Source organism: Balaenoptera physalus (assembly GCF_965194825.1).
Source record: "Balaenoptera physalus genome assembly, chromosome: 4".
In the NCBI taxonomy this organism is placed as follows: domain Eukaryota; kingdom Metazoa; phylum Chordata; class Mammalia; order Artiodactyla; family Balaenopteridae; genus Balaenoptera; species Balaenoptera physalus.
Window position 1 is genome coordinate 97281313 of NC_138891.1, and position 27555 is coordinate 97308867.

Below are 27555 nucleotides of genomic sequence, written 5' to 3' on the forward strand. Positions count from 1 at the left end.
TAAAAGCAACAAGGGAAAAACAACAAATAACACACAAGGGAATCCCCATAAGGTTAACATCTGATCTTTCAGCAGAAACTCTGCAAGCCAGAAGGGAGTGGCAGGATATACTTAAAGTGATGAAGGAGAAAAACCTACAACCAAGATTACTCTACCCAGCAAGGATCTCATTCAGATTTGACGGAGAAATTAAAACCTTTACAGACAAGCAAAAGCTAAGAGAATTCAGCACCACCAAACCAGCTTTACAACAAATGCTAAAGGAACTTCTCTAGGCAGGAAACACAAGAGAAGGAAAAGACCTACAAAAACAAACCCAAAACAATTAAGAAAATGGTAATAGGAACATAAATATCAATAACTACGTTAAATGTAAATGGATTAAATGCTCCAACCAAAAGACATAGACTGGCTGAATGGATACAAAAACAAGACCTGTATATATGTTGTCTACAAGAGACCCACTTCAGACCTAGGGACACATTCAGACTGAAAGTGAGGGGATAGAAAAAGATATTCCATGCAAATGGAAATCAAAAGAAAGCTGGAGTAGCAATTCTCATATCAGACAAAATAGACTTTAAAATAAAGACTATTACAAGAGACAAAGAAGGACACTGCATAATGATCAAGGGATCAATCCAAGAAGAAGATATAACAACTGTAAATATTTATGCACCCAGCATAGGAGCACCTCAATACATAAGGCAAATGCTAACAGCCATAAGAGGGGAAATCGACACTAACAATCATAGTAGGGGACTTTAACACCCTACTTTCACTAATGGTCAGATCATCCAAAATGAAAATAAATGAAACATAAGGTTTAAATGATACATTAAACAAGATGGACTTAATTGATACTTATAGGACATTCCATCCGAAAACAACAGAATACACTTTCTTCTCAAGTGCTCATGGAACATTCTCCAGGATAGATCACATCTTGGGTCACAAATCAAGCCTTGGTAAGTTTAAGAAAATTGAATTCATGTTAAGTATCTTTTTCAACCACAACGCTATAAGACTAGATATCAGTTACAGGAAAAAATCTGTAAAAAATACAAACACATCAAAGCTAAACAATACACTACTAAATAACCAAGAGATCAGTGAAGAGATCAAAGAGGAAATCACAAAATACATAGACACAAATGACAATGAACACACGACGACCCAAAACCTATGGGATGCAGAAAAAGCAGTGCTAAGAGGGAAGTTTATAGCAATGCAGTCCTACCTCAAGAAACAAGAAACATCTCAAATAAACAAGCTAACCTTACACCTAAAGCAATTGGAGAAAGAAGAACAAAAAACCCCCAAAGTTAGCAGAAGGAAAGAAATCGTAAAGATCAGATCCGAAATGAATGAAAAAGAAATGAAGGAAACGATAGCAAAGATCAATAAAACTAAAAGCTGATTCTTTGAGAAGATGAACAAAATTGATAAACCATTAGCCAGACTCATCAAGCAAAAATGGGAGACGACTCAAATCAATAGGATTAGAAATGAAAAAGGAGAACTAACAACTGGCACTGTAGAAATACAAAGGATCATGAGATTACTACAAGCAACCATATGCCAGTAAAATGCACAACCTGGAAGAAATGGACAAATTCTTTGAAAACACAATCTTCTGAGACTGAACCAGGAAGAAATAGAAAATATGAACAGACCATTCACAAGCACTGAAATTGAAACTGTGATTAAAAATCTTCCAACAAACAAAGGCACAGGACCAGATGGCTTCACAGGTGAATTCTATCAAACATTTGGAGAAGAGCTAACACCTATCCTTCTCAAACTCTTCCAAAATATAGCAGAGGGAGGAACACCCCCAAACTCATTCTACGAGGCCACCATCACCTTGATACCACAACCAGACAAAGGTGTCCCCCAAAAAATCAATCTACAGGCCAATATCACAGATGAACATAGATGCAAAAATCCTCAACAGAATACTAGCAAACAGAATCCAACAGCTCATTAAAAGGATCATACACCATGATCAAGTGGGGTTTATCCCAGGAATGCAAGGATTCTTCAATATATGCAAATCCATCAAGGTGATACACCATATTAACCAACTGAAGGATAAAAACGATATGATCATCTCAATCGATGCAGAAAAAGCTTTCCACAAAATTCAACAGTGATTTATGATAAAAACCCTCCAGAAAGTAGGCATAGAGGGAACCTACCTCAACATAATAAAGGCTATATATGACAAACCAACAGCCAACATCATTTTCAATGGTGAAAAACTGAAACCATTTCCACCAAGATCAGGAAGAAGACAAGGTTGCCCACTCTCACCACTGTTATTCAACATAGTTTTGGAAGTTTCAGCCACAGTAGTCAGAGAAGAAAAAGAAATAAAAGGAATCCAAATCAGAAAAGAAGAAGTAAAACTGTCACTGTTTGCAAATGACATGATAATATACATAGAGAGTCCTAAATATGCTACCAGAAAACTACTAGAGCTAATCAGTGAGTTTGGTAATGTAGCAGGATACAAAATTAATGCACAGAACTCTCTTGCATTCCTTTACACTAATGATGAAAAATCTGAAAGAGAAATTAAGGAAACACTCCCATTTACCATTGCAACAAAAAGAATAAAATACCTAGGAACATACCTACCTAAGGAGAAAAAAGATCTGTATGCAGAAAACTGTAAGACACTGATGAAAGAAATTAAAGATGATACGAACAGATGGAGAGATATATCATGTTCTTGGATTGGAATAATCAACATTGTGAAAATGACTATACTACCCAAAGCAATTTACAGATTCAGTGCAATCCCTATCAAACTGCCAATGGAGGCTTCCCTGGTGGCGCAGTGGTTGAGAGTCTGCCTGCCAGTGCAGGGGACACGGGACTGAGCCCTGGTCTGGGAAGATCCCACATGCTGCAGAGCAACTAGGCCCGTGAGCCACAACTACTGAGCCTGCGCGTCTGGAGCCTGTGCTCCACAACAAGAGAGGCCGCAACAGTGAGAGGCCCACGCACCGCGATGAAGAATGGCCCCCGCTCACTGCAAGTAGAAAAAGCTCTCGCATAGAAACGAAGACCCAACACAGCAAAAATAAATAAATAAATAATAAATTAAAAAAAAAATCAACAACTGCCAATGGCATTTTTCACAGAACTAGAACAAAAAATTTCACAATTTGTATTGAAACACAAAAGACTCCGAATAGCCAAAGCAATCTTGAGAAAGAAAAACGGAGCTGGAGGAATCAGGCTCCCTGCCTTCAGAGTATACTACAAAGCTACAGTAATTAAGACAGTATGGTACTGGCAGAAAAACAAATATAGATCAGTGGAACAGGATAGAAAGCCCGGAGATAAAGCCACACACATATGGTCACCTTATCTTTGATAAAGGAGGCAAGAATATACAGTGGAGAAAAGACAGCCTCTTCAATAAGTGGTGCTGGGATAACTGGACAGCTACATGTAAAGGAATGAAATTAGAACACTCCCTAACACCATTCACAAAAATAAACTGAAAATGGATTAAAGACCTAAATGTAAGGCCAGACAGTATAAAACTCTTAGAGGAAAACATAGAACACTCTATGACTTAAATCACAGCAAGATCCTTTTTGACCCACCGCATAGAGTAATGGAAATAAAAACAAAAATAAACAAATGGGACCTAATGAAACTTAAAAGCTTTTGCACAGCAAAGGAAACCGTAAACAAGACGAAAAGACAACCCTCAGAATGGGAGAAAATATTTGCAAATGAAGCAACTGACAAAGGATTAATCTCCAAGATTTACAAGCAGCTCATGCAGCTCAATATCAAAAAAACAAACAAAGCAATCCAAAAATGGGCAGATGACCTAAATACACATTTTTCCTTAGAATGTATACCGATTGTCAACAAACACATGAAAAGATGCTCAACATCACTAATCATTAGAGAAATGCAAATCAAAACTACAATGAGGTATCACCTCACACCAGTCAGAATGGCTGTCATCAAAAAATCTACAAATAATAAATGCTGGAGAGGGTGTGGAGAAAAGGGAACCCTCCTGCACTGTTGGTGGGAATGTAAATTGATACAGCCACTATGGAGAACAGTATGGAGGTTCCTTAAAAAACTAAAAATAGAACTACCATATGACCCAGCAGTCCTGCTACTGGGCATATACCCTGAGAAAACCATAATTCAAAAAGAGTCACGTACCACAATGTTCATTGTAGCTCTAGTTACAATAGCCAGGACCTGGAAGAAACCTAAGTGTCCATAGACAGATGAATGGATAAAGAAGATGTGGCACATATACACAATAGAATAATACTTGGCCGTAAAAAGAAACGAAATTGAGTTATTTGTAGTGAGGTTGATGTACCTAGAGTCTGTCATAGAGAGTGAAGTAAGTCAGAAAGAGAAAAACGAATATCGTATGCTAACACATATATATAGAAAGTTTAAGAAAAAAAGGTTCTGAAGAGCCTAGGGGCAGGACAGGAAAAAAGACAGACGTAGAGAATGGATTTGGGGACACAGGGAAGGGGAAGCGTAAGCTGGGACGAAGTGAGAGAGTGGCGTTGACATATATACACTACCAAATGTAAAATAGACAGCTAGTCGGAAGCAACCACATAGCACAGGGAGACCAGCTCGGTGCATTGTGGCCACCTAGACAGGTGGGATAGGGAGGGTGGGAGGGAGACACAAGGTGGGAGGGGATATGTATACGTATAGCTGATCACTTTGTTTTATAGCAGAAAGTAACACAAGAATGTAAAGCAAATATCCTGCAATAAGGATGTTAAAAAAAAAAAGTTATTGTGATACTTTATCTACTTTTTTACTGAATGAGAGAGGCTTTTTATAAAATTATATTTGACTGCCTATAAACCAAGCACTGAATTTATCACTCTTTAAAACTAATACCGAAATATTAATGCAAGTAATATAATGGTTCTGTTAGCTCATTCAGCTCTTATTTATATTTCAGTTAAACTGGTTATTTTCTCATTCTGGTTTCAGATAAAAAAGATGTTAAATGCAAAACCAGAGGATGTTTGTGTTAAGTCACCACTGTCCAAACTCAGAAGCTCAGAACGCTGGGATCTTTCTTTGCAGGGGGTAAATAAAAACTATTTCCTTTTAAGTATGTGGTGTTACTTGGTATGGTTAAAATAATTTAATAAAGCTGAATTTTTATTTTCTTATATGTCCTTTTTTTTGTTTTCTAATTGCAGGTTTTAAATTTATTTCTGGCAGATGTTGAAGTGATGCTTTGAGGTTAGGGTCTTTTTCAGTTTAAATCTAAGAACATCTTATTATGCATGGTTGTTTCCTTCATGAATTTAAATCTCATTATTGTAATATATATTGTATTTTAAATTTATGAGAATATTAAGCTTATTAGAATCCTTTGCTCTTTTCTCCGTTTTGTAAATTTGAGAGGGTACATCTTAAAGGGTGACACAACTGTATGTGTGTGTGTGTATATATATATATATATATATATTTTTTTTTTTTTTAATATTTATTTTTTATTGGGGTAGAGTTGCTTTACAATGTTGTGCTAGCTCCTGCTGCACAGCAAAGTGAACCAGCCATATGTATACACATATCCCCTCCCTTTTGGATTTCCTCCCATCCAGGTCACCACAGAGCACCAAGTAGAGTTCCCTGTGCTATACAGCAGGTCCTCACTAGTTATCTATTTCATACGCAGCGGCGTATGAAATAGATTGACCCAGATGTCAGTCTCAATCTCCCAATTCATCCCAGCCCAACACAACTATATCCTAAAAGATATCCTGATTATAAATCTGGACTAATTTTATCACTATTAAGTATTACTATTGAGTTCTCATGAATAAAGCTTAAGATAGCACTTTATAAGTTTTTTTTTTCTTGACTGGCACAACTCATGATCAAGGTTTTAAAAATAGAATTTTTCTAAGATTTTCTAATTCTCCGTTTGAGGATATACGTATTAGTCTACTAGGGCTAACATAACAAAAGACCACAGGTCAGATGACTTAAACAACAGAAAGTTATTTTATCACAGGTCTGGAGGCTGGAAGTCCAAATCAAGGTGCTGGCAGGGTTCATTTCACTAAGGCCTCTTTACTTGGCTTACAGATGGCTGTCTTCTTGCTGTGTCCTCATATGGCCTCTTTTCTGTGCACCCACATCCCTGGAGTTTCTTCCTCTTCTTATAAGGACACTAGTCTTATAGGATTAGGGTCCCACCCTTATGACCTCATTTAAACCTCATTACCTATGTAAAGGCCCTATCGCCACATACAGTCATATTAAAGGTTAGGACGTCAACATATGAATTTTGGCAGAGACAGTTCAGCTTATAACAGGAGAATTTTAGGATAACAGACTTTAAGTCACCTTGAATATATGTGTTTTTATGTTACAGACAAGAAAAATTAACCATTTATTATAACTTGTTCTCAGAGGAAAGATTTGTTGTTAGTATTAGTTGCTTTAACATTAGTTATATATTTATTTATTTTGGCCGCGCTGCATGGCTTGCAGGATCTTAGTTCCCTGACCAGGGATTGAACACATGCCCTCAGCAGTGAAAGCACGGAGTCCTAAGCACTAGACCGCCAAGGAATTCCCTAACATTATTTAAAAATTTAATAGTTAAATAATGCATTTGCTTTTTATACAGGGTACAAAAAAGGGAAATAATAAATGGGGCTATTTCCTAAGTGCAGTCACTACTGACAGTTTTTTTTCATTCCTTTCAAGGAAAAGAAAGCATATTGCCCCCATACGACTCTATATTATTTTTTGATCATTGCTTAAGAGGGATCATGAAATACATCTTGTTCTGTGTTTTGCTGTTTTTAGTTAGTAATATTGTTAAATTTTTTTCTTCTATTTTAACACATTTAGATCTATCTCTTTTATGCATTTTTTATTGGCTTTGCAATACTCCAAAAATATACTATATACAATAATTTATTCACTTAGTACACTGATATTAGACAATTTGGTTGTTTCTAGAGTTTTGCTGACAGAAACAATATTGCAAGACCTTCATTTTTCGTAAACAGGGAACCATTTTTGAGTGGGATTACTGGGTCTAAGGAAGTTTGTATATTAAATTTTAATGAATATTGCAAAATTGTCTCACAGAAGATTTGCACCAATTTATATTGCCACCATTGAGAGCTCCCATATTTCTACAGGTTTACTAGTACTGGATATTATCAGGCAGTAAAATTGTTGCCAGTAGAAGAAAAAAAATACATTATTATTTTTTTAAGCTTTCTTTTTTTTTTAATATTTATTTCTTTATTTTTGGTTGCATTGGGTCTTAGTTTTGGTGGAATCTTTCGTTGCGGTCTGTGGGCTCTCTGGTTGTGACACGTGGCTCAGTAGTTGCAGCGCGTAGGCTTACTTGCCCCATGGCATGTGGGATCTTAGTTCCTGGACCAGGGATTGAACCCGCTTCCCCTGCATTGGAAGGCAGATTCTTAATGACTGGACCACCAAGGAAGTCCCCAAAATACATTATTTTAAGAAAATTTTATCTCTGCATTTATATATTTTACTTTATGTTTTAGAATACTGAATGGAGTAAAAATAAGATATATATATCATTTTAAATACACACACACACACACACACACACACACAGTCTCTTGGAAGTAGATGGATGCTTTTTGTTGGCTTTGTTTTCTTAAGAAGTATCTTACTAAATGTGTTTTTTCCTTTACCCTTGGGTCATATAATCTTCCTTTAGTATTTGGCCTTCAAGAGGCGGATGTGGATCACCAGAGAGCTCTTTTTTTAAAAATAAATTTATTTATTTTATTTATTTATTTTTGACTGCGTTGGGTCTTCGTTGCTACGTGCGGGCTTTCTCCAGTTGCGGTGAGTGGGGGCTCCTCTTTGTTGCGGTGTGCGTGCTTCTCACTGCAGTGGCTTCTCTTGTTGCGGAGCATGGGCTGTAGGCATGTGGGCTTCAGTAGTTGTGGCATGAGGGCTCAGTAGTTGTGGTTCGTGGGCTCTAGAGCGCAGGCTCAGTAGTTGTTGCACATGGACTTAGTAGTTGCTCCGTGGCATGTGGGATCTTCCCGGACCAGGCTCGAACCCATGTCCCCTACATTGGCAGGCGGATTGTTAACCACTGTGCCACCAGGGAAGTCCCCAGAGAGCTCTTTTGGTATTAAGTCTCTATGTTATATAACCTGCCGTCTTCTCTTTCCTTAACTCCTTTTCATTTCAGCAATCTCCTTCTCCTGAGAAGTAATGGCTTATTTTCTCCTATTTCTCTCTATCCACTGAGTGAAACAAGGCCTCCTCAGAGACATATTTTCTTTTCCTATGACTAGTTTCCCACTCTAGTTGCATGTGTTCCTTAAGATAGTGATACTTAACTTTTGGAAAATCTACATCCTGTTTGAGATTTGAAGTGGCAAATGTGTCAGCTTTACCTTGCTCCCATGTTGCTTTAGACTTAACGGTATGTGTTAAGTGTGCTTCATAGTTTGTAGGGTTTGAGGCAGTACCAAAATCTTGCTTTGTTGATTCTCCCACACGCCGTAGGTTTCAATGAAAGAAAAAGGGATAAATGCCACTCTCCATAATCTTTAGCAGAATTTTAACTTACTTGTTTATTTTTGATATTAACTGAGATACAATTATATAAAGCAGGCTGCACAGATCTTAGGTGTATAATTGGATGAGCTTTGACTAATGTAACATATGCAACCAATATCTCAGTGAAATAGAGCATCGTTGTGCGCCTTGAAAGTTCCCTTATGCCCCTTACCATTGTATCTTCTCTTTGCCCGCTGTCCCTATTCCCATGCTGTTCCTGACAACCAATTTTCTGATTTCTATATCTGTAAGATAGTTTTGCCTATTCGTATAGTGTATACTCTTTTGTGTTTGTCTTCTTTTGCTTAGTAAAATGTTGTTGAAACTCATTCCTGTTTTCTATCTATCAGCAGTTGCTGTGAGCGGGGGCTACTCTTTGTTGTGGTGCGTGGGCTTCTCATTGTGGTGGCTTCTCTTGTTGCAGAGTGCAGGCTCTAGGCACGTGGACTTCAATAGTTTTGGCATGTGGGCTCAGTAGTTGTGGCTTGTGGGGTCTAGAGTGCAGGCTCAGTAGTTGTGGTGCATGGGCTTAGTTGCTCCATGGCATGTGGGATCTTCCCGGACCAGGGCTCGAAACTGTGTCTCCTGCATTGGCAGGCAGATTCTTAACCACTGTGCCAGCAGGGAAGCCCAGTTTGTTTCTTTTTACTGCTAAGTAATATTCTGTTATATGAGTATAACACAATTTATTTATCTAATTCTTCTGTTGATGGACTTTTGGGATTGGTTTTTTTTTTAAAATTTTATTTATTTATTTATGTATGTATGTATGTATGTATGTATGTATGTATGTATGGCTGTGCTGGGTCTTCGCTTCTGTGCGAGGGCTTTCTCTAGCTGCGGCAAGCGGGGGCCACTCTTCATCACGGTGCGCGGGCCTCTCACCATCGCGGCCTCTCTTGTTGCAGAGCACAGGCTCCAGACGCGCAGGCTCAGTAATTGTGGCTCATGGGCCTAGTTGCTCCGCGGCACGTGGGATCTTCCTAGACCAGGGCTCGAACCCGTGTCCCCTGCATTGGCAGGCAGACCCTCAACCACTGCACCACCAGGGAAGCCCTGGGATTGGTTTTAATGGTTTTAATTTGCTTTGCCCTGGTGACTAATGGTGTTAAAATATTTTCATATGTTGATTAGCTGTTGTATGTTTTCTTTTTTTGTGAAGTGTCTGTTCATATTTTTTGCCCTTTTAAAAATATATTTTATTGGCAATTAATTTACATATAATTAAATTAATCCATTTTAAGTGTTCTCTGAATTTTGACAAAGGTATACATTTTTGCAGCCACCACCGTTATAAAGGGGTGTGTGTGTGTGTATTTGTATTTATTTATCGGTTTTTTTTCTTGGTTTACAGTCCTATGAGTTACAAGATCTGTATAGACTCATATGACTATCATCACAGTGAAGATACTGTACAGTTCTATCACTCCAAAAAATTCCCTGGTGCTGTCCCCTTTGTAGTTACTCCCTATCCCCATCCCTAACCCATGGTAACATTGTTGTTTTCTCTACCTGTAGTTCTGTATTTTCCAGAATGTCACATGAATGCGATCATGGAGTATGTAATTTTTTAATGTTTTGAGAGTGGCTTTTTCACGTAGTATAATGCCATTGAGATTCATCCATGTTGTATATATCGATAGTTTGTTTATCCATTCCCACATTAACCACTGAAGGACATATGGGTTGTTTACAGTTTTTGGCAATTAGGAATAAAGATGCTATACATATTTGTATACAGGTCTTTTTTGTGAGCACAAGTTTTTTAATTTGTCTAGGGCAAATACCTATGAGTGGGATTCCTGAGTCATATGTAAGTGTATGTTTAACTGCCAAACTGATTTCCAGAATACCATTTTACATTCCCACCAGCAATGTATGGGATTTCTGGATGCTCTGTAACTTTACCAGCACTTGATGCTGTCAGTTTACTTATTTTTTTAAATAATAGACTATTTTTTAGAGTTGTTTCAGGTTTACCAAAAAATTGAAGGGATAGTACAAACAGTACCCATATATTCATTCTGCCCTTCCCTATCCTCACACACAGTTTCCTTATTATTAACATCTTGCATTAATGTGGTACATTTGTTACAATTGATGAGTCAAATACTGATACATTTTTTTAATATTGAGATGTAATTGACATGTAACACTGTATTAGTTTTAGGTGTACAACATGATGATATTTATTTATTTATTTATTTAAGGGATCAAACCATTTTATCTAGGGGCTTTGGAGGAGGGTTGAAAGGCTGGGAGGACAGTGAGATCTGACGTCCTTCTCCCAGCCAGGAGCTCCCCCGGCTTCACCGTCTCTGAAAGCCATAATGATTGATATATATTTAAATTGCAAAATTATTGCCACAGTAAGTTTAGTAAGTTTAGTTAACATACATTACCATACATAGTTACAGTTTTTTTTTCTCATGATGAGACCTTTAAGATCTACTCTCTTAGCAGGTTTCAAATGTGTAGTATAGTTTTGTTAACTAATTCGCCATGCTGTATATTATGTCCCCAGGACTTATAACTGGACATTTTTACCTTTTGGCTATCTTCACTCATTTCGTCCAACTCTCAACCCCTGCCTCTGGCAATCACAAATCTGTTCTCTGTATCAATGAATTAAGATTCAAAAAATATTCCACATGTAAGTGAGATCATACAATGTTTGTTTTTCTCTGTCTGACTTATTTCACATAGTATAATGCCCTGACAGTCTACCCATGTTATTGCTAATGGCAAGATTTCCTTCTTTTTTTATGGTTGAATAACATTCCATTAAAGTGTGTGTGTATGTATATATGTGTGTATATATATATATATACACATACCACATTTTGTTTATCCATTCATCCATTGATGGACACTTAGATTGTTTACACGTCCTGGCTATTGTAAATAATGTTGCAGTGAAAGTGGAGTTGCCGATAATTTTTTTTTCAGGTAGTGATTTTGTTTTCTAAGGAAAAATACCCACAAGTGGAAATGGAATTGCTGGATCATATGGTGGTTTTTAAAAATTTTTTTGAGGAACCTCCATACTATTTTCCATAGCGTCTCTACCAGTTTACATTCCCGCAAGCAGTGCACAAGGGTTCCATTTTCTCCTCATCCTTTTTTTTCTTTTGAAATATTTATTTGGCTGTGTCAGGTCTTAGTTGTGGCACGCGGGATCTTCTGTTGCAGCACACGGGCTTCTCTCTAGTTGTGGTGCGCGGGCTCAGTAGTTGTAGCATGTGGGCTCTCTCGTGACGCGCGGGCTCCAGAGCGTGCGTGCTCATTAGTTGCGGCGCACAGGCTTAGCTGTCCTGCAGCATGTAGGATCTTAGCTCCCCGACCAGGGCTCAAACCTGCGTCCCCTGCATTGGAAGGTGGATTCCTTTTTTTTAAAATAAATTTATAAATTAATATATTTATTTATTTATGGCTGCGTTGGGTCTTCATTGCTGCGTGCGGGCTTTTTCCTCTAGTTGTGGCTAGCGGGGGCTACTCTTTGTTGCAGTGGGCAGCTTTCTCATTGTGGTGGCTTCTATTGTTGCGGAGCATGGGCTCTAGGCACCTGGGCTGCAGTAGTTGTGGCTCGTGGGCTCTAGAGTGCAGAGTCAGTAGTTGTGGTGCATGGGCTTAGTTGCTCCGCGGCTTGTGGGATCTTCCTGGACCAGGGATTGAATCCATGTCCCCTGCATTAGCAGGCGGATTCTTAACCACTGTGCCACCAGGGAAGTCCCGCAAGGTGGATTCTTAACCACTGGACCACCAGGGAAGTCCCTCTCCTCATCCTTGCCTCGTCTTTTTATGTCTTGTCTTTTTGATAATGGCCATTCTACCAGGTGTGAGGAGGTAGTTCATTGTGGTTTTGATTTGCATTTCCATGGTGTTTAGTGATGTTGAGCCCCTTTTCATGTACCTGTTGGCCATATGTATGTCTTCTTTGAAAAAATGTCTATTCAGATCTGCCCATTTTTAAATTAGATCTTTTGTTTTTGCTATTGAGTTGTATGAGTTCTTTATATATTTTGGATGTTAGCCTCCTATCAGTTATATGTTTCAGAAATAATTTCTCCAATTCTGTAGATTGGTTTTTCATATTGTTGATGGTTTCCTTTGCTGTGCAGACATTTTTAGGTTGATGTAGTCTCACTTGTTTATTTTGTTTTTATTGCCTTTGCCTAGGTGTCAGATCCAAAAAATCATTGTTAAGACACTGATATCAAGGAGCTTACCCTTTATGTTATCTTTTAGGAGTTCTATAGTTTCAGGTTTTATGTTCAAGTCAGTCAGTCCATTTTGAGTTGATTTTTGTGTATGGTGTAAGATAGTCGTCCTGTTTCATTCTTTTGCATATGGCTGTTCAGTTTTCCCAGCATAATTTATTGAAGAGACTGTCTTTTCCCAACTGTATATTCTTGGGTTCTTTATCACAAATTAATTGACCATATAGGTGTAGATTTATTTCTGGGCTCTCTAGTCTGTTCAGTTGATCTATTTTTGTGTTTTTATGCCAGTACCATACTGTTTTGATTACTATAGCTTTGTAATATAGTTTGAAATCAGGACGTGTGGTGTCTCCAGCTTTGTTCTTCTTAAGATTGCTTTGGCTATTCAGGGTCTTTTGTGGTTCCAAACAAATTTTAAGATTGTTTGTTCCATTTCTGTGAAAAATACTGTTGGAATGTTGATAGGGATTGCATGAATCTGTAAGTTGCTTTGGGTAGTATGGCCATTTTATCATTATTAATTCTTCCAGTCCATGAGTATGGCATATGTTTCCATTTATTTGTATCTCCTCAATTTCTTTCATCAGTGTCTTACAGTTTTCAGTGAATGGGTTGTTTATTCCTAGATATTTTATTCTTTTTACTGCAGTTGTAAATGGGATTGTTTTCTTAATTTCTCTTTCAGGTAGTTTATTGTTAGTGTGTAGAAATGCAGTTGATTTTGTATCCTGCAACTGTACTGAATTCGTTGATTAGTTATAACAGTTTGTTTGGTGTGATCTTTAGGGTTTTCTATGTATGATATCTTGTCATCTGCAAATAGAGACAGTTTTACTTTTTTTCAAATTTGGATACTTTTTATTTCTTTTTCTTGCCTAATTGCTCTGGCTAGGACTTCTAGTACTCTGTTGAATAAAAGTGGTGAGAGTGGCCATCTTTGTTTTGTTCCTGATCTTAGAGGAAAAGCTTTCAGCTTTTTACTGTTGAGTATGACATGAGCTGTGGGCCTGTTATACATGTCCTGTCATACATAATTGAGGTATGTTCCCTCTATACCTGCCTTGTTGAGAGTTTTTATTGTGAATGGTTGTTGAATTTTGCCAAATGCTTTTTCTGCATCTTTTGATATGATGATATGATTTCATCATTCATTTGATGAATGTGATGTATCACATTGATTGATTTGTGGATGTTGAACCATTTTTGCATCCCTGGGATAAATCTGACTTGTTCATGGTGTGTGAACCTTTTAATGTGTTGTTGAATTTAGTTTGCTAATATTTTGTTGAGGATTTTTGCATCTGTGTTCATCAGGGATATTGGCCTGTAATTCTCTTGTAGTGTCCTTGTCTGGTTTTGGTATTAGGGTAATGATGGCCTCATAAAATGAGTTCGGGAGTGTTTCCTCCTCCTCTGTTTTTTGGAAGAGTTTGAGAAGGATTAGTAATAATTCTTCTTTAAATGTTTGATAGACTTCACCAGGGAATCCATCTGGTCCTGGACTTCTGTTTGTTGTGAGGTTTTTGATTACTGATTCAGTCTTGTTACTAGTAATTGTTCTGTTCATATTTTCTGTTTCTTCATGATTCAGTCTTAGTAGGTTATGTTTCTAGAAATTTATTCATTTCTTATAGGTTGTCCAATTTGTTGGCGTATAATTCAGAGTAGTCTCTTATGATCCTTTATAGTTCTGTGATCAGTAGTCATATCTCCTCTCTATTTTTGATGTTTTTGTTTTGTGAGTTCTCTCTCCTTTTTTCTTGTTGTGCCTAGCTAAAGGCCATTTTTGGGTTATCTTTTCAAAAAACAGCTCTTAGTTTCATTGATCTTTCCTATTATCTCTTTAGTCTCTAGTCACTTATTTCCACTCTGATTTATACTTTCATATAAATGAAATTAGTTTTCTTGTAACTAATTAGTTCCCCTTTTGGCTTAAGGAAAGCCCTTCAACATTTCATGTGTGTCAGGTCTAGTGGTGTTTGTCTGGAACTTTACCTTTTGCTTGTCTGGAGCTCTTTATCTCTCCTTCAGTCTTGGAGGACAACTTTGCTGGGTAGAGTGTCCTTGGTTGGCAGTTTTTTTTTTTCTTTCAGCACTTTGAATATATTGAAACACTCCCTTCTGGCCTGTATAGTTTCTGCTGAAAAATCTGCTGATAGTCTTATGGGAGTTCGCTTGTATATAAGAAGTTGTTTTTTCTCTTGTTGCTTTTTAGATTGTCTCCTCGTCTTTAACGTTTTACAATTTAATTATAATGTGTCTTGGTGTGGGTCTCTATAGATGCATCTAATTTGGAACTTTCTGGGCTTCCTGACTGTGGATGTTGGTTTCCTTCCGCAGGTTAGGGAAGTTTTCAACCAGTATTTCTTTAAATAAGTTTTCTGCCCCGCCTTCTCTTTTTGGTACTCCTGTTATGTGAATATTGTTCTCCTTTATGTTGTCTTATAAGTCCCTTAGTATATGCTCACTCTTTTTATTCTTTTTTTGATCCTTTGATTGGATGAATTCTACTGCCCTGTCTTCGAGTTCACTGATCCTTTCTTTCACGTCATCTAGCTTACTGTTGATCTCTCTGTTGAATTTTTCAGTTCAATTATTAATATTCTTCAGTTCTGTGATTTGTTTGGTACTTTCTTTTCTTTTCGTTGAAATTTTCATTTTGTTCACGCATTGGTCTTTTGACTTTGGTGAGCATCTTTATGACTAATTTTTTGAACTATTTATCAGGTAGATCACTTATTTCCAGTCATTAAGGTGTTTTTTTTCTGAGGTTTTATCGTGTTCTTTCATTTGTAATGTATTTTTCTGCTATATTTTCCTTCATTCTCTGGTTAGCTTCCATTCATTAGATAAAACAGCCACCTCTCTCAGTCTTGAAGGACTGATCTTATATAGGACCTGAACCTTATCCTTTAATCCTGTCCTAACCCTTCGTTGTTTCTTAAACCTCTGTGATTGTCCAAGCAGTCTTCTTTGTTTTTAGTGGCTTCCAGTAGTTGAGAGTTTGACAAGACCTGTCTGTATCCCAAGGGGGAGGATCTTAGCACCTAGATGCAGGCTGATTGGAAGCCAGAACCCCAGGCAGCAGCTTTTAAAGTACACAGCTAGGGACTTCCCTGGTGGCGCAGTGGTTAAGAATCCGCCTGCCAATGCAGGGGACGTGGGTTCGAGCCCTGGTCCGGGAGGATCCCACATGCCGTGGAGCAGCTAGGCCCGTGCACCACAACTCCTGAGCCTGTGCTCTAGAGCCCACAAGCCACAACTACTGAGCCCATGCTCCGCAACAAAGAGAAGCCACTGCAGTGAGAAGCCCGTGCACTGCAACAAGGAGAAGCCCCTGCTCGCTGCAACTAGAGAAAAAGCCCGTGTGCAGCAACAAAGACCCAACGCAGCCAAAAAAAAAAAAAAAAAGTACACAGCTATACCTCTTTCAGAGTAAGACTGGCAGACAGGTGTTTCTGTTTGTTTGCTCCGTGCTGTAACCTGGGGGGATAGCTGGTTAAAAACTGTTCTGCTCTTAGGTTTAGTCCTGTGGGACTTAACGAGCATATGCCCCATTGGCCACCAGAGCCAGGTGATTAAGGGGTATCTCCTGGGCAGCAGCTGCAAAAACTGGTGTGCCAGTCTTGTGCATAAGCTGCTTTTTGGGAGATAAGGGCAACCTGGAGGTAGAGGGAGAGCTCAGAGATGGTGCCTACCTGCCTCCATGGTCTCTGGAGAGTGTTGCAGTTGGACCTGGGATGCATGTTAAATTAGAAGCCTGCCCTTCATACTGCAGATTTTGAGATAAACAAATAGGCCTCTTTTATAGAAAGACTGGGTGCATTTTAGTCTGCTGCCTCTATTCTGGGTCCTGGAGGGTTAGCCATGGTGAGTCCATGTGAGCCTTTTAAGAACTGTGTCTTAGTATGCCAAAGCCTTATGGGTCTTATATTTAGATGCAAGTTCTGTTGCCTTTTAAAGCTAAATGTTTTGGGGGCCTATCTCCTTGGTGATAATCTTAAAAGTTGGGGTGCCAAATGTGGGGTGCAAACCCATTGCTCCTTAGGGAAAAGCTGGGAGTTGTGAGTTCCTTTCTGGCTGTGTTCTGATCTGCTGGGGATGGTGTTTATGGAGAGATTATGTCTCAGCCTCTCCTACCAGTTTTTTTTATAAATTTATTTATTTATTTATTTATTTTTGGCTGCGTTGGGTCTTCCTTGCTGCGCGCAGGCTTTCTCTAGTTGCGGCGAGCGGGGGCTACTCTTCGTTGTGGTGCGCGGGCTTCTAATTGCGGTGGCTTCTCGTTGCGGAGCACGGGCTCTAGGCGCACAGGCTCAGTAGTTGTGGTGCACAGGCTTAGTTGCTCCACAGCATGTGGGATCTTCCCGGACCAGGGATCAAACCCATGTCCCCTGCACCGGCAGGCGGATTCTCAACCACTGCACCACCAGGGAAGCCCCTCCTACCAGTTTTGATGTGGGTTTTTTCTCATTTGTGTGATAAGAGTTGCTCAGCTAGTTTCTGGATTTCTTTCAGAGGGAGTTGTTCTGTATGTAGCTGTAGATTTGGTGTGTCCATGGGAGGAAGTGAATTCAGGACACTACCTACATCATCATCGTGAACTGGAACACCTCTGATATATTATTAACTGAAGTCCGTAGTTTATATTAGGGTTCACTTTTTGTATAGTATATTCTATGTGTTTTGAGAAATGTATGATGACGTGTATCCACTATTACAGTGTATTTCAGGATAATTTCACTGTTCTAAAAATTTCTTGTTCTCCACTGATCTTTTTAATATCTCTATAGTTTTTTTATTTACAGTGAAAACTTTTATATTTTGAATTAGCTAGCTGGACTCAGTTTAGATGATCCCAATTTTGTTGGCTACTCCAAAGCATCATAGTCAGGAGCCAGTAGAACATATGCCTTCTTCTTTCCATCAGGCCATGTCAACGTCAGAGCTTCTTCACAGCCTGTTTAATTTGGTGTTTGTTGGCCTTGCCATCCACAATGAACACCAGTGTGTTGTTGTCTTCTATTTTCTTCATGGCTGACTTGGTGGTGAGGGAGAACTTGATGATGGCATAGTGGTCAAGCTTGTTTCTTCTAGGGGTGTTCTTCTGAGGATATTTGTGCTGCCTCTTGAGCTGCAGTGTTTTGGGCCGTCGGAAGGTCACCATGTCCAGATCTTCTTTTTTTTGTGGCTGTGAATACCTTTCAACAGTGCTTTCTTGGCCTTCAAAGCTTTTGCTTTTGCTTTGGCTTTGGCTTTGGGAGGTGCAGGGGCTTCTTTCTTTGCCTTTGGCGCCATCTGCGTGAAAAGCTCCGTAGTTTTAAAATTTTATTTATTTATTTATTTATTTCTGGCTGCGTTGGGTCTTTGTTGCTGCGCTCGGGCTTTCTTTTAGCTGTGGCGAGTGGGGGCTACTGTTCATTGTGGTGCGCGGGCTTCTCATTGTGGTGGCTTCTCTTGTTGTGAGTATGGGCTCTAAGTGCATGGGCTTCAGTAGTTGTGGCTCGCAGGCTCAGTAGTTGTGGCTTGTGGGCTCTAGAGCACAGGCTCAGTAGTTGTGGCGCACGGGCTTAGTTGCTCTGCGGCACGTGGGATCTTCCCGGACCAGGGCTCGAACCCGTGTCCCCTGCATTGGCAGGTGGATTCTTAATGACTGTGCCATCAAGGAAGTCCCCATATATATTTTTTTTAAATCATATTGTCATATACTTGGAATCATACAGCCTTTTCAGATTGGCTTCTTTCACTTAGCTGTATGCTTTTATGTTCATCAGAGTGTCTTTTTGTGGCTTGTTAGCTCGTTTCTTTAAAAAAAATTTTTTATTTTTAGAAAGACTATTTTTTAGAGTAACTTTAGGTTCACAGCTAAATTGAGCAGAAAATACAGACAGTTCCCGTATATCCCCTGCCCCTACACATGCACAGACTCCCCCACTGTCCTTTGTTTTTATTGCTGAATGATACTCCATTATGTGGGTGTACCACAGTTTCTTTATCATCTATTGAAAGACACCTTGGTTACTTTAAAGTTTTCGCAATTATGAATAAAGCTGCACTAAACATTAATGTGCAGATTTTTTTGTGGACAGAAGTTTCCAACTTATTTGGGTAAATACTAAGGAGTGCAGTTGCTAGACTGTATGTTAAGAGTATGTTTAGTTTTGTCAGAAATTGCCAAAGCATCTTTCAGAATGGTTGTACCATTTTGCATTTCCACCAGCAACTAATGAGATTTCCTGTTATTCCACATCCTGGCCAACATTTGGGGTAGTCAGTGTTTTGGGTTTTAGCCATTCTAATAGGTATGTAGTAGTATCTCTTTGTTTTACCTTGTAATTCCCTGATGACATGTTTTGGTGAGCTTCTTTTCATATGCATATTTGTCATCTGTATATCTTCTTTGGTGAAGTGTGTGTTCACATTTTTGGCTCATTTTTTCTTTTTGGCTGTGCTGCATGGCTTGTGGGATCTTAGTTCCCCAACCAGGGATTGAACCCGGGCCCACAGCAGTGAAAGCGTCGAGTCCTAACCACCAGATCACCAGGGAATTCTCTCATTTTAAAAATTGTTTGTTTTCTTGCTTTTTAGTTTTAAGAGTTGATTGTATATTTTGGATACCAGTCCTTTATCACATATGTGTTTTGCAAAGAGTTTTTTCTAGTCTGTGTCTTAACTTTTCATTCTTTTAACAGTATCTTTCACAGAGCAGTTTTAATTTTAATGAAGCCCAAATTTCAATTTTTCCTTCATGGATTGTGCTTTAGGTATTATATCTAAGAAGTAATTGTTCAACTGAAGGTCACCTAGATTATCTCTTATGTTATCTTTTAGGAATTTTATAGTTTTGCAATTTACATTTAGATCTGTGATCCATTTTCAGTTAATTTTTGTGAAAGGTATAAGATTTGTGTCTTTGTTTATTTCTTCATACACGAGTGGCCAGTTGTTTTAGCGTCATTTGTTGAAGATTAGCCTTTCTCCATTGAATTGCCATTGTTCCTTTGATAGAAATTAATTGATTACATTGTGTGGATCCTTTTCTCAGCTATCTATTCTGTTCTGTTGATCTATTTGTCTGTTTTTTTGTCAATACCATGCTGTCTTGGTTACTGTAGCTTTATAGTAAGTCTTTAAGGTGGTAGTATCAGTTCTCTGAGCTTGTTCTTTAATATTGTATTGGCTATTCTGGGTCTTTCACCTTTCTGTTTAAAATTTAGAATCAGTCTGTCGAAATCCACACAATAACTTGCTGGCATACTGATTGGAATTGTGTTGATTCTGTAGATCAAGTTGGGAAGAACTGACATCTGAACAGTATTGAGTCTTCCTATTCATGTGCATGGAATATCTATTTATTTAGATCTTTGATATCTTTCATTGGAGTTTTATAGTTCTTTTCGTATAGATTTTATACATTTTTAAAGACTTGTACATAAGTATTTAATTTTTTCAGTGCTAATGTAAATGGTATTGTGTTTTTAATTTCAAATTCTAATAGTTCTTTACCTTCATGTAAGAAAGCAATTAATTTTTGTATATTCATCTTGTTTCCTGCACTGTTGCTATAATTGCTTATTAGTTCAAGGAAGTTTTTTTTTTTTTTTTTTTTAATTCAAATTCATCTCTGGGATTTCCTACATAGACAATTATGTCATCTCAAATAAAGGTTTTATTTTTTCCTTCCCAATCCGTATCCCTTTTATTTCCTTTTCTTGTCTCATTGCATTATCTAGGACTTCCAGTATGAGGTTGAATAGGAGTGATGAGAGGGAACATTCTTTGCTTGTTCTCAATCTTAGCATCAAAGCATATGGTTTCTCGCCATTAAGTGTGATGTTGGCTGTAGGTTTATTGTAGATATTCTTAATCAAATTAAAAATATTCCCCTCTATTCCTAGTTTTCTGAGAGTTAAAAAAAAATCATAAATGGCTTTTGGGTTTTGTCAGATGCTTTTTCCACATCTATTGATATGACCATTTCATATTTCTTCTTTAACTTGTTGACATTAATGGATTTTTCAAATGCTTAACCATATTGCTTATTTGAAATAAGTCTCACTTGTTTATGATATGTAATTCTTTTTATACTTTGTTGGATTTGATTCTGTTGAGAATATTTGCACCTATGTTCATAAGAGATATTGTGTAGTTTTCTTTTTTTGTAATGTATTTTTCTGGTTTTGGTATTAAGGCTGGCCTCGGGACTTCCCTGGTGGTCTGGTGGTTAAGAATCTACCTTCCAGTGCAGGGGACATGACATGGTTTTGATCCCTGGTCAGGGAACTAGATCCCACATGCCATGGGGCGAGTAAGCCCATGCTTTGCAACTACTGAGCCTGTGCGCTCTAGAGCCCGTCTGCCACAACTAGAGAGCCCACGCACCGCAACTACTGAGCCTGCACACTCTGGAGCCCGAGTGCCACAACTAGAGAGAAGCCTGCGTGCCGCAACAAAGAACCCGTGCACTGCAACCAAGGATTCCACATGCCACAACAAAGATCCTGCATGCTGCAACTAAGACCCGATACAGCCAAATAAATAAGTAAATAAATAAATAAATATTAGGAAAAATAGAAAGGCTGGCCTCATAGAATGAGTTTGGAAGTGTTCCTCTACTATTTTGTGAAAGAAATTATAGAGAATTTGTATAATTGATTCCTTAAATGTTTGGTAGAATTCACTGATGAACCAAACTGGGCCTAGTCCTTTCTGTTTTGGAAGGTATTAAATATTGATTCAATTGATTCAATTTCTTTAATAGATATGGGCCTATTCAGATTACATGAGTTTTGATCAATTGTATCTTTCAAGGTATTGGTCCATTTTCATGTAAGTTTTCACATTTGTGGGCATTGAGTTGTTCATAGCATTTCTGTATTATTTCTATATAATGTCCATTGGACCAGTACTGATTGCCCCTCTTTCATTTTTGATATTAGTAATCTGTCTCTTCTGTTTTTTTTCTTAGTTAACCTGGGTAGAGGTTTATCAATTTTATTGATTTTTTTCAAAGAACCAACCTTTGATTTAGTTGATTTTCTCTGTTGATTTCTTGTTTTCAATTTCATTGACTTTTTTTTCAATTTCATTGATTTCTGCTCTTTTATTTATTTATTTATTTTCTTCTGCTTACTTTGGAATAAATTTGCCCTTCTTTTTTTAATTTCCAAAGCTGGAAGTTTGCATTATTGATTTTAGAATTGTCTCCTTTTTTAATACATGCATTCAATGCTATAAATTTCCCTCTAAGCATGTGCACTTGAGAAGAATGTGTATTCTGTTTTAGATGAAGTATTCTATAAATGTTAATTAGATTTAGTTGGCTGATGGTGTTTTTCAGTTCAATTATTTCCTTATTGATTTTCTGCCTGCTGGATCTGTTTCTGATAGAGAGATGTTGAAGTCTTCAACTATAATTGTAGATATGTCTATTTGTCCTTGTATCAATATTTCTATCAGTTTTTGCCTTATGTATTTTGGTGTTAGGCATATATACATTAAGGATTATTATTTTTTTTGGCGAATTGACCCCTCTATCATTATGTAATATTCCTCTTTATCCCTGTATCCCCAAATTTGATACTGTTTTTTCCTCTGATATCTCAGTCTGAAATTAATATAGCTACTGTAACTGTCTTTTGATGTCTTAGAATGGTGTTTCTTTCTTCATCCCTTTACTTTTAATCTGTTTGTGTCTTTATATTTAAAGTGAGTTTATTGTATACAGTGTAGAGTAGGGTCTTTTTTCTTTTTTAAATCATAGATTGATTTGATTTTCAAATATTAAACCACTTTTCTGTCCTAGAATAAACCCTAATTAGTCATGCTGTATTATTCTTTTTATATATTGCTGGTTTTGATCTGCTGATTTTTGTTGAGTATTTTTGTCTGTACTTATCAGGGATATTGGTCTTTAGTTTTCTTGTACTGTCATTATATTGATTTGGTATCAGTATAATGTTTGCTTTATGGATTGAATTGGGAATTGTTTATTTCTAGTTAATGGAATAGGTTGTGTAGAATTCACTTTATTTTCTTCTTAAATGTTCATTTGAATGTCTAGGAAAACTCTGGGAAATCCCTGCTAGAATGAGAGCTTCAAAATTAGGTAACTAAATGATTTGATCCTGTAGGGTAGGGGGTTAGTGGAAGGGGAGAGTGGCAGATGTGTTTATAAAAGGGTAGCAGAAAGGATCTTTATGACACAACTGTTCTATATCTTGAGTTTGGTTGTAGTCACAGAGATGTCTACATGTGATAAAATCGCTTAGGACTAAATGCACACACACAAACACACACACACACAAGTGTGTGCATGTAAAACAGGTGAAATCTTAATAAGGTCATGGATTGTTTCAATGTCAGTTTCCTGGTGATGATATTGCTGTGCAGTTATGCAAGGTGTTACCATCAGGGAAAACTTGTTGAAGAGAATACAGGATTCCCCAGATAGCCTCTCTCCCCCCACCTCACCAGTTTATCCAGCTGTTCAGTAGATGTTGGTTACCAAATAATTTCAGCTTACATTTTCTGATAAGTGTTTTCAGTGTTGACATTACCTGCTGCTAATTTGGAAATTAGATGAAGAGTCAATAGGATTGAAATTCTGGTATAAAATTTAAATCCTGACCAATAATCTCAATTGGTTGGAAAGTCATCATCCATCTTTTATTACAGTAGGCTGTGACATGGATAAGTAGTTGTAAGCAAAGCTGATATTTTCTTCAGGATGCAGATTTGGTTCGTTTTTAGTATGTAAAGAAGTACTCAGTTGAGACTGTGAACACTGCACCACTTAGAATGGATGTAGAGTTGATTTGTCCAAGAAAAATTTTAGTCAAGTTCTTATGGAACATTTGGTTTTAATTATCATAGTATTTTATTTTGGTGTCCCTGCTAGAATGAGAGCTTCAAAATCAGGTAACTAAATGATTTGATCTTGTCTCTAAGCAAAGTCTTTTATTCTTCTATAAGTTTTTTCATATTTAAATTACAATTATTCATACTATTTCAGCCTTCCTATTTGTGATCAGATAGCTTTCAAAATATGTATGTGAATAAATTCTCATTCATAATCAGATTGTGGGAGAATTCTTTGTTATCTGATTTTTTTTCAGAGATAGCATATATATAGGTTCATAGACTAAGTGAAAAATTGTATCTCTGAAAAATACAAGTTATTATCCAGGCTGCAATTCTAATCCAACTTTTGAAAGAAAAAAGATTCTAGTGTGATATTAAATATAAGAAACAATTTATCAAAGTCTAAGTGAATTTTTGTTTTCCTCTGATAATGTCTGTAGATACACTCCAGATTACCCTTGGCTGTGGTAGGATTGGAGATGGGCATTGGAACATCTTACTGTTATTTAGAGTTAATAAAATTTTAATCAATTCCCCTCCTCTCCTATTAAAGTTATCTTCATTTTGTCTCATTGTGTTTGTTTCATTTTTTGTAATAGTTTAAAACTTCTCATTCTTTTTCCCCCTCTTTGGTGGGAATTATGTTTCTTTTCTGTACAGAATATGAGACTCAAAGACTAGTACTCTCAGCATTTTGCAAATATAGGCAAAACCTAATTACAATGTTATTAGTAAGGTAGAAAAAAATTTGGAAACAAAAAATGTGAAAGCTGCATTTACTGTGAGATTAGTGAAACAGTTGTGGGAAACTAGTTAACCAGTAGTTCTGAGAGTCTAGCTTGTGAGCTAAATTATTCCCAGTCCTGGTTGCAGTTTTATGTAAACAAATAATGTAATTCATTGTGAGAACTGTTATCAGTAATAGAGGTATGTAAAATAGTGTTACAGCAGAGATACTGATTTACTTTTCTAGAGAGTGAGGAAGGCTTCATAGGTGGTGTTGATCTGGGACTTAATGAACAAGGAGAACTGGGGAGGGCAAAGCACATTCTAGTAAGAGGAAACATGTACACAAAGATGTCAAAGGATCTGAATGGCATGCACTTTCAGGGAACTACATATAGTTTAGTGTTGTCAGAATAGAAGATTCATGGGAAGCAGAAGTGAGAAAGAGAACTCAGTTCTTTTTTTTTTTTTTTTTCTCCTTAGGTAGTGGGAAATACTTAGGAATTTAAGCAGGAGAATGACATCAGATTTGCATTTTTGAAAGATTTAACTTTCATGATGGAGTGGCTGCTGGACTGGGGGGGAAGAAGAGACCATTTGCAGGGAATCCCATTAGGAGAACATTGCAAGAGTTCAGGTCAGAAGTAAGAGGCAGAGAACTAAGACAGTGATACTGAAAATGGAGGAAAAATGTATTTTTAATCTAGTTATATTGATACATTTACATTTTGTAGTGAAATGGGAGTGACATTGTGTTTAGGTTGATATCTTGATAGGAAAGATTTCAGAGAATTTGTGTAATTTAGAACTGCAGCATTGGAAGGAGCATAGGCTTTTATGTCAGGCAGACTTGGGTTAATTGGTGAAGTTTATTCTCTGAGCTTCACTTCCCACTTATAAAGTGATGAGTTTTATACCATGTAGGGCTGTGGTGATAATGAGATAATAATGCCTGGAGAATAAAAATGACAGTTTATTGAGGGCTATCATGGTTAAGACAGTGTTTTTCATTACTTAAATTTTTTTTTTTTACTTTTTCAAATGTATCTTCAATTATGGTAAAGCACACATAACATTAAATTTATCATCTTAACCATTTTTAAGGGTACAGTTCACTGGCATTTAGTATATTCGCATTGTTGTGCAACCATCACCACCGTCTATCTCCAGAATTCTTTACATCTTGCAAAACCAAAACACTTTACCCATTAAAAAATAACTCTCCATTTCCCCCTCTCCCATCCCCTGGCAACCAAAATTCTACTGTTTTCTATCTCTGTGTACTCTAGATACTTCCTATAACTTGAACCATAGAGTATTTGTCTTTTTATTACTGGCTTATTTCACTTAACCTAATGTCATTGAGTTGGGAAAAACCCATCTTCCTCCTGTGTTTCTCCTTTACTCTCATACTACTATCATTTTCACAACACTTCTCACACCAGATGTGTGTGGGTTTTCCCCCACCAAGCAATCCTCTGGGACATGAACTGGGTGTCCTACAATTTATCTCAATTCTGACACTATCTATGTGGAGATGGTTTCAGATCTCACAGGTTGTGGGCTCAGTCCCAAGACTGCTCCCACCCCACTTCAGATGCCAATCACAATTCCAGGTTGTCACCTGTGCTTCTGACCAGCTGGCTATAAATCTGAGATTCCCATGACCCTCTCCTCAGGTTTGATTAATTTATGCTAGAGCAGTTCACAGAACTCAGAGAAGCACTTATTTACATTTACCAGTTTATTTAAGGACATGATAAAGGATACAGATGAATAGCCAAATGAATAGATACATAGGGCAAGGTCTGGTAGGGTCCTGAGTGCAGGAGCTTCCTTCCCTGTGGAGTTGGGGTGTGTCACCTTCCAGGTATATGGATGTGTTTACCAACCTGAAAGCTCTTTGAACCTCATATAATATTTTTGCTATTGTAATGGAGATTTGCTCACATAGGCATGACCAATAATTAATTCTGTTTCCAGTCCCTCTCCCCTCTCTAGAAAATGGGGGGCAAAGATGAGAATTCCAAGCTTGTAATATTGGCTTGGTCTTTCTGGTGACTAGCCCCTATCCAGGAGCCATCCAGGATCTCACCCAGAGTCGCTTCATTAGTACAAAAGGCACATCTATCACCCAGGAAATTGTGAGGGTTTTAGGAGCCCTGTGTCAGAGATTGGGGTTAAAAACCAGATATTATAGCAAAAGATGCTCCTATCACCAAGGAAATTACAAGGGTTTTAGGACCTCTGTGTAGGAACTGGGGCCAGAGACCAATATAAATATTTTTTATTATCTCATAGTTGTCAAAGTTCATGCATATTGTAGCGTGTGTCAGAATTTCCTTACTTTTTAAGGCTGAGTAATATTTCATTGTATGTATATGCCACAATTCATTATTATAGGTGTTATTATTGATGGGACACTTGAGTTGTTTCCACCTTGTAGCTATTGTGAAAAATGCTGCTATGAACATAGGTGTACAAATATCTCTTTGAGGAAGACAGTATATTTTAGCTATAGTTGATTTACATTGTTGTGTTAGTTTCAGGTGTACAGAAAAGTGATTCAGTTATACATATGTATACATATTCTTTTCCATTATGGTTTATTACAGGATATTGAATATAGTTGTCTGTGCTATACAGTAGGACCCTGGTGTTTATTTTATATGTATTAATTTGTATCTGCTAATCTCAAACTCCTAATTTATCCCTCCTCCACCCCCTTTCCCCTTTGGTAACCGTAAGTTTGTTTTCTATGTCTCTAAGTCTGTTTCTGTTTCATAAATAAGTTCATTTGTGTCATATTTTAGATTCCACATATAAGTGATATCATATGGTATTTGTCTTTCTCTTTCTGACTTACTTCACTTAATATAATCTCTGGGTCCATCCATGTTGCTGCAAATGGCATTATTTCATTCTTTTTTGTGGCTGAGTAATATTCCACTGTGTGTGTGTGTGTGTGTGTGTGTGTGTGTGTGTGTGTGTGTGTGTGTGTGTGTATATGTATACCACATCTTCTTTATCCATTCATCTGTCAATAGACATTTAGGTTGCTTCCATGTCTTGGCCATTGTAAATAGTGCTGCTATGAACATTGGAGTGCATGTATTTTTTTGAATTACAG

The 27555-nt window shown here is 37.5% G+C and overlaps 2 protein-coding genes and 1 pseudogene across 10 annotated transcripts in view; 1 reads left to right on the forward strand and 2 right to left on the reverse strand.

Moving 5' to 3' along the window:
* LOC309660004 (putative protein ARB2BP) overlaps nucleotides 1-27555 on the reverse strand; it is a 302775-nt gene that overhangs the window by 36188 nt on the left and 239032 nt on the right. The gene's annotated exons all lie outside the window — the stretch shown is intronic.
* Nucleotides 1-27555, forward strand: part of SENP7 (SUMO specific peptidase 7) — a 156622-nt gene that overhangs the window by 24677 nt on the left and 104390 nt on the right. For 6 of the 8 annotated variants that reach the window (XM_082460340.1, XM_082460341.1, XM_082460345.1 and 3 more), the window contains one exon: nucleotides 5017-5115. The exons of the other annotated variants lie outside the window; for them this stretch is intronic. In XM_082460340.1, coding sequence (XP_082316466.1) covers nucleotides 5017-5115 — 99 coding nt within the window. The remainder of the gene's footprint in view (nucleotides 1-5016; nucleotides 5116-27555) is intronic. 8 annotated transcript variants of the gene reach the window in all.
* Nucleotides 16986-26771, reverse strand: LOC309660099 (large ribosomal subunit protein uL23 pseudogene; annotated as a pseudogene). Its single transcript has one exon. The product of its transcript is annotated as a large ribosomal subunit protein uL23 pseudogene (transcript).